Source organism: Musca autumnalis, unplaced genomic scaffold (assembly GCF_047663935.1).
Source record: "Musca autumnalis isolate F117 unplaced genomic scaffold, ASM4766393v1 scaffold_1, whole genome shotgun sequence".
NCBI classification, from domain to species: domain Eukaryota; kingdom Metazoa; phylum Arthropoda; class Insecta; order Diptera; family Muscidae; genus Musca; species Musca autumnalis.
The window spans coordinates 224,418,678-224,427,105 of record NW_027411644.1 but is presented as its reverse complement, the minus strand read 5'-3'; the positions used below and the strand labels follow the sequence as shown (position 1 = coordinate 224,427,105).

The 8,428-nt window shown below is 37.0% G+C and overlaps 1 protein-coding gene across 1 annotated transcript; it reads left to right on the top strand.

Moving 5' to 3' along the window:
- Positions 1 to 6,917: 6,917 nt before the first annotated feature.
- Obp83ef (Odorant-binding protein 83ef) lies at positions 6,918 to 8,428 on the top strand. The gene is made up of 3 exons (XM_073964024.1): positions 6,918 to 7,143; positions 7,250 to 7,576; positions 7,697 to 8,428. Exons 1-3 carry the CDS (start codon positions 7,093 to 7,095, stop codon positions 8,096 to 8,098), a joined length of 780 nt encoding a protein of 259 aa, XP_073820125.1. The 5' UTR covers positions 6,918 to 7,092; the 3' UTR covers positions 8,099 to 8,428.

Here is an 8,428-nt window from a genome sequence, read left to right as displayed (position 1 = left end):
TGTATTCACTGCCCCCCATACGACGGTACAAGTTTCATCAGGGGCAAATCAATACTTCCTGAGAAAATAGCCTGAAACGTGCATGACACCGTGTGTAGTGGTTGGAGCGCAAGATAACTCTCGAACGGATCTGCCGATTCGGTCCAAAATTTGGCCTTCATAATAGTTTGTCCAAACTTAATTTAAGTTCGATGATAAGCTATGGTCCACTCCTTCAGGTACCTCTACCACAAAAGTTCAAAAATGTTCGGGGAAAATTTATGTCTACCAGATATAGATCAGGTTTAAATATGAACTATATTTGTCCACTCCTTCGGGTAGTTTCCACAAAAAATTTCGGATAAATTCACTTTAAGGCCCGCTCTCGAATCACTTTGATCTCCGTTGAAGCAACTGGCATACACTGTCTCCTTTACGTCGGCAAGAGCTTTTATAGAGGCAAGTCCATACTTCTAGGGAAAATAGCCTGAAAGGTGAAAAAACCCTATGACACCGTATGTACTGGTTGGAGCTCAAGACAACTCTCGATCGGATCAACCGATTTGGTCCAAAATTTGGTCTTCGTCATATTTTGCCCAAACTTAGTTTCAAATCGAAGATGGGCAATACCGGCCACAGCTTTCTGTACTTCCCCCAATATTTAAAAAATGTTACTAAAATGGTGTGCACTTTGTCTTTTCAACGGATCAACCAATTGGGTCCTAACTTTTGATCTCCTAACATTTTGTCCAAATTTGGATAAACTTTTAAATGGTCCATATCGGTCCTCTCCTTAGGGTACCTCTCCCAAATATGTTCAACATTTATGTCTAAGTGCAGTTTAGGGTCTAATCTAAGATCCTTGTGAAATGTATACCGATGTTGTTCATTGTGGTCCTGTTTACAGCGATATTATGTTTTCCGGGGACAAGCATATGCTTCCTGGCATACTGATATCAATCGGAAAGATATGACCCCCAAAATAAGATGAACTTCCATGGACTATGTCGGTCCATTTCTTCAAGATCCTTCATCGCAACATTTTGAACTTAAATCCTAATCCACATTTTTGTCGGCCAGTTCAAATGTCCAAAAAGAGCCACAGAATTCTGTACGTAGATGAAAGTTTCGATTTATATAGGCTGAGGGTATATCTCCGTCGGCAAAGCCGACTAACAGTAGACTTTTACAAAATTGTCTGAATTTTAAATGTACGTTAGATCTTGGTAAACAACTTTCTAGAACATACGAACTCTGTAGAAATGATTCTTAATTGTCAAAATAGCAAATCAAATGCGATGTTTATCCTCTTTACTCGGTTCCTTCTCCACAGATACTAAACATTAATGTAGCAAAGATATCAGCAAACAACTCTCTGGAACATTCGAAATGTCTATGAATGGTTCTTAAATGCGAAAATAGCTAAAAACTTTTGAAAATATTAGAGTTGTGTACTTTTTCTCTTATTCTGGTCCACAGATACCGAACAGCTCAAAAATTAAGGATAGAGTTAACTACAAAAATGTACCTAAGATTTCAATAAACAACTTTCTATAACATAAAAAGATTCTAGGAACGATCCTTCAAGCTGAAATTCAATTATTTTTAACGTTTCCCCCAGCTCAGGTCTGGAAATAACATATTGTTCAAAACTCGAGGAAATTTGAAAGGTTTATTATTTACGGACCTGAACAGCAAAAGAATGATCTAAAATAATCGAATTTTGAGCTTGAAGAACCGTTCCTTGAATCTTTGTATGTTCCAGAAAGTTGTTTATTGAAATCTTAGGTACATTTTTGTAGTTGACTGTATCCTTAAATTTTGGGCGTTTCCGCATCTGTGGACCGGAATCGGAGAAAAAGTATAAAAATGGAATATTTTCAAAAGTTTTTGGCTACAGAAAATCATTTCGCGAAGAGCTAAAAACATAATTTTTTCAGTGTTTGATACGGAACATCATAGACTTTAAATCGCCACAATATTAAAAACGTAGATTCATTGTGTTTGGGTTAAATAAGCTAAGATTAACAAACATTTAGGTGTACTATTCTACTGACGAGGAGTGTATATGACCCAAAAGTGTGAAAACACGGCAGCATTTAGGCTTAAGAGATTATATGTATTGTTGTTTTTATCAATGATTGTACTCTTCGATTTTCTGGAAAATTTTCTATATTAAACTACTAGGTTTGGCGTTTTGAGATGACGACATATTTTATTTTATTTTTCAAAATAGTCCGGTTAGTAGTAATTACCAATGTACCTTTATTTGAGGGCTATACCAAAACATGGTCATATATTGAACATTTTTGGCGGATATGTTTTGTGACCACTGGAAACCTCAAATGTCTAATTACATATAGTTCGGTTAAAAATTGTAGCTAAAATCCTCAAAATACCGAAAAACGGGAGGTACCGCAATATGGGGGCTATACCAAAACGTGGGCCGATATAGTCCACCTTCGAACTTGACCAGCCTGTGGAAAAAAGACACTCGGTCGCAAAAATTTACCACTCTATCTCAATTATTGCGGACGCTAGAGTGATTACCGATTTGGTCCAAAATTTGGGTCTGTTAATATTTTGTTTAAAGTTTCGGTCTACATCTTCGGGTACCGGCCTTACAAAAGTTAAATATTTTTAGTACATGTGCAGTTTAGGAACAATACTTGTGCCGTCATGAAATTTCTGTAGAAGGTTATGCTCATGGTCTATTTTACGACGGTAACATTTTTTCTGAGGAAAGTCCATACTTTCTGAGGTAATGCCTAAAGCAGGGTTTCGTAGTCGGAGTCTACAGGTCGGAGTCGAGCAATTTTGCTGGAGTCGGAGTCTCGACTCCGACTTCGGACAAATTTTTTCTACGTTATAGAAATATAATATTAAATTCGCCACACCAATATTTTTTCAAAATCATTATATATTTTTAAAGAATGCTATAAGAAAACATACATACAAACTGTATATTATACTAAGGTAGAGGACAATTCACAGGACATTTATTATCGTCGAAAGTCTACTCTATTCCTACCTGTTTTGTTGTTAATCCGATTGACACTTTAAATTGTTGCAAACAAAAGGTTCACTGAACTTCTGATAGTGTTTGTATTCCGTGTAAGCATTAGTAACCGATCTACATAAGTACGTATTATCTATCTACGCCTTTTTCAGATGCTGTTGCATTTGCAATTCGAAACATGTCAATTGTAATTCGAGTTATTCCATTTGTAATTTGAATTTTTTCATAACTTCATTCCATTTGATACTTCGAAATATTCTTGATCAACGTAAAAATAAGTCAATATAGCGATATCCTTCAGCTAATACCGGTATTTTTAAGGTTTTAACCGCATTATCCTGCCGAAGTGGCTTAAATTTGGTATTTAATGGAAAGGGTACCTCCCGAATTGGATATAATTCGGGATTAAGTCTCCCTTGAAGGCATAAAATATTTATGCACAGAATTATTGGTTTAGTTCCGCGTTCTGATATAGCTACCACAGAACAGTATCTCCCGATTATAGATATTTTGGAGGTTTTATTTTCATTATCCTTCCGAAATGGCTACAATTTGCTTTTAGTCTTCTTTGTGTACAAAACCTTCCAGGTTTCATATATAGCTTCCGAAGAACGGACTGAAGTTCGGCCCAGTTGAACTTAACGCTGGTGCGCACGATAACTGTCGAACGGATGAACCGATTTGGTCCAAAATTTGGCTTTCGCAATATTTTGTCCAAACTTAGTTTAAGTTCGAAGATGGGTTATATCGGTCCACTCCTTCCTATACCTCCCCCACAAAAGTTCGAAAATGTTCGGAAAATTTGTGCGCACGATAACTCATGAAGGGAGTAAGCGATTTGGTCCAAAGTTTGCACATCGTGAAATTTCTATCAAACTTAGATGAGGTTCCAATATGGACTCAATCGGTCCACTCCTTCGGGTACCTCCCACACAAAATTTGGGATAAGTTCAGAATAGGACCTGCTCTCGAATCGCTTCGAATTTGTTGCAACAACCTGTATTCACTGCCCTCCATACGACGGTACAAATTTCATCAGGGGCAAGTCTATACTTCCTGAGCAAATAGCCTGAAAGATGCAAAAGCCCCTATAACACCGTGTGTAGTGGGTGGAGCGCAAGATAACTCTCGAACGGATCGTCCGATTCGGTCCAAAATTTGGCCTTCGTAATATTTTGTCCAACCCTAGTTTAAATTCGAAGATAAGCCATATCGGTCCACTCCTTCAGGTACCTCCCCCACAAAAGTTCAAAAATGTTCGGAAACATTCTGCGCACGATAACTCTTGAAGGGAGTGACCGATGTAATCCATACTTTGCACATCCTAATATATCTACCAGATATAGATCAGATTCGAATATGAACGATATTTGTCTACTCCATCTGGTACCTCTCACACACAATTTCGCATAAGTTCACTTTAAGACCTGCTCTCGAATCACTTTGATTTTTGTTGAAGTGATTTGCATTCGCTACCTCCATTACGAGGGTAAAAGTTTTTTTCAGGGGCAAGTCCATATTTCTTGGGAAAACAGCCCGAAAGGTGTAAGAAACCCATATGTCACTATATGTGGCGGTCGGAAAGCACGATAACTCTCGAACTGTTCAACCGATTTGGTCCAACATTGGATCTTCGTCATATTACATTAAAACTTAGTTTCATGGGCAAAACCGGTCCACAACTTTCGGTACTTCTCCCCAATATTTAAAAATATGTCACTAAAATGCTATGACGATATCACTTTTTTTCAAAAATTAGTTTAACTTCTAAAATGGCCCATATCGGTCCTCCCTAATGGTACCTCACCCACAAAAGTTCAACATTTGTGCCTTAGTGCAGTTAATTTCTAATCCAGATTTTTGTCGGCAAGTTCAAATTTCCAAAAAGGGCCACAAAATTCTGAATAGACCTTAAATACATTCGATCTGTCCGTAAGTGAAAGTTTCACTTCACATTGGCTGAGGGTATATATCTGTCGGCAAAGCCGACTGACACTTTTTTACTTGTTATTTGATTATCCTAAAAATGAAACCCTCAGTAATTCTAAAAAAATTACCTTTGAATGCAACTTGGAATTGTCGAGACCGCGATATTTTACTTCCGCGATGACTCTTCACGGTCAAGACTGTAATTATCATAGTATTGCAAACAATTTTTAAACACTACGTTCAAACACTAGTCAAATTTTCAAGTCAATCGGAACAATATTGCCCTAGATATGAGGGTGTTTTTCTCGAAATGACATTTAGAAATCGGCCAAAAAATATATGCCAATCGGTTTATTAGTTTTCGTTCTAGATTTAGCACCGCATGAAAAATAGCTTTTATTGGTCTTTACATATAGTTTAAAACTTGGATACGAATTGCTTGTAATTTGTATCGCATTTAGTACTTACGATTTGTATTACCCCTTCATTTTCATATTCCGTCCTGAATATACTCGCTCAAAAAACCCATAAAACCTGCAAAGACCTTTCTTCCTTTTTCAATATAGATACAAATTTACTTAATATTTATGTTCTGTAGTTGCGTATTATATTCAAACTAATGTCACTTCTAAAGAATATGTAAGGAAAAACCAACAGATTAGCCTATATAGGCCAAAATATAGTAAAAAGCTAAAAATGTGTGCACATATTATTAAATTTAGTTTTACAAGAATTCACTCTCGGAGTCGACCCGCAGTCGGACCCGCAAACCCTGGCCTAAAGACCTAAATAACCCTTCCGACACCAACTCAAATAACAGTTGTGCACTAAAACTATCGAAATGAGTATCGGATTTGGCAGAAACTTTACATTTCGTAAAATTACTTTCAAACGTACATCTCCCTCACAAAAGATCACAATTTTTGTTTAAATGCAGTTTAAGGGTTGTTCAGCGATGGTTATGCAAATGTTTACCGAAAGTATTTCTTGTGGTCCTTCTTGCATCAATATGCACGATAACTATCGAATGGAATGATTGACATTGGAATCATATTGCAATATGAACTAAATCGCTCCACTCCTTGGGGTATGTCCAACTCAAAAATTCAAACTTTTTCCCAAATGTTTTTTACAGCAGGTAGTCCTCGCGGCTTATACTAACGGAGACAATTATCCAAAATCTGTAAAGACCCTACGGTCATCATCATCACATCGTAAGTGGACTATATCGGCCATCCGCTTCGGTACCACCTCCACAAAAGTTCCAAAATGTTGGCTAATTATTGGGTAGAGACCTTTTCTCGGAAACAGTTTTAACTCTAAACTTTATTTCGGATAGTTCTCGCAGAACTAATTACAACAGTAATGTTTTGTAAAAACATTACTTCGCTTCTTTTCATTATGTCACACGCATATCACTGTCGACAAAACCGACTGATACTTCTTCACTTGTTAAGATATAGATGGGGGTATTACCGCTACGAGACATTTTCCGATTTTAACATTGATTCGGACTCGGCCAGAGGCGGGTCTTCACCCAACTACTCTAGGCTCTTGGTAATATAATTTCTATGAAGAAAATACAATCTTAAAAAAGTAGAATCGCAATATACGAGTAATAACCAAAAAAAAAAAAAAAATAAATGCCCCAAATCTTGTTTAAAACAATATGATGACATTGTTTTTAAATCATGCTGACAATGTTATTTTTCTATTCCCTACGGAATACTACTACTACTATTGTTGTTTTTGTCGATATTGTTTTTCTTATTTTAGTAAAAATAAGTGACCTAGTCCATCAGTGCAGTCAGTGACTTATTGACAACAACCAATAAATAAGCACCAATGGGCCAGTACAAACTCATGTGTGGATGGAAGTATCCCGAGAATTGTGAGCGTTGCTCAATACCATGACGACGACAACGGTGATGATGATGATGCTGATGAAAGCGATAACCTTTCACCTTACATTTCTCATTCATTTTATAAGATTGGCGGCCAGCTTGTTGACTATTCGAATCGAGTGTGTTCTGATGCTGATAAGACAGACGACCATCATCGCAGTTCGAGTACTCGTATATTCTTCTTTCATGGTCCAGACATGTTGGGTGTGAGCGTATAATCTACAGTTCAAGTTGGACACTGCCAAGGAAAACAATCAACAAATGAAGTGTTGTTCGGTATTTGTCATAATCGCCACAATTCTAATAAAACAAGTGGGTATTTATTTCCAAGAATATTGAAAGAAAGAAAATATTATTTTTAGTTGAAAAATAATTTCTCCTCTTGATTATTTGTGCGTGTGGCTGACTGGCTTATTAGGCATTATGTAATGGGGAAAATGATACGAACAGCGATATCTTGCGTCAATGTTTGCAAGATATAAGCCAACATAATGAGACCACCAGCGAACGTTTGCTGGCGAAATTCAATACCTATGCGAATTGGACAAAGGAGGAGATACCCTGTTTTGCCCGCTGTGTGGCAGCCGAAAAGGGCTGGTTCGACATTGAACGCCATCGATGGAATAAACAAAGGATAGTGGATGATTTGGGTGCAAATTTGTATAACTATTGCCGTTATGAATTCAATCGACCCTTTACCAATGTCTGTACCTATGCATTCAAGGGATTGAAATGTTTGAAACAGGTAAAGTACACAGTGAATGAAAATAAAAATACACAGTAACATTTGCATTATTGTCTCTTTTCTCATTGTTCCACCATTGCCCACCAAATTGCATCATCCACCCATCCATGCATCCATTAGGCTGAATTGAATGTTATTGTTACCTACTCGCATTTGCTGACGTGCGTTAAGGAGAAGGCCACCAGTATGTCACAATTATTGGAATATTATCATTTTCCGGCTGGCGAACGCATACCCTGCCTTTTTAACTGTTTCGCCAATAAGGCTCAATTATACGACGACAATTATCAGTGGATTGTTCAAAATTGGTTAAAAGCTTTTGGACCCATACGCGATGAATCGGCTAATATTTCCATTTGCCGCATAAGTGATGAGAAACGCCGCACCATGAATGTCTGTGCTTGGATGTATGATGAGTATAATTGCTGGGAACGCTTGAATTACAACACTAATGGTTCGGTAGCCTATCGTAGAGCGTTGAGAAAAATCAGTAATTCGAACAGCATCGATCATAATAATTGAATGAACCGAACAAATGTCATCATCGCAATAAATGCGCAAAATTTGTCTGTGTGAACGTGAGTGTGTACGAACGGACGGACGTACGGACGGGTGGATTGCATCATTTAGAGTTAAAAACAGTATTGGCATATACATACATTCATTTCTATATTTACATGCATATAAACATACACATATATAGTGGACTGATTTCTGTAATATACTAATGAAAACAATACAAATAGGCAAAAGAACGAGAAAATAAAGCTGTAATCATGAGTGCATTATAAAATGAATTCAATAATTTTATTAAACAATTTTGAAAAATAAAAAAAAAACATTATGTGAAAA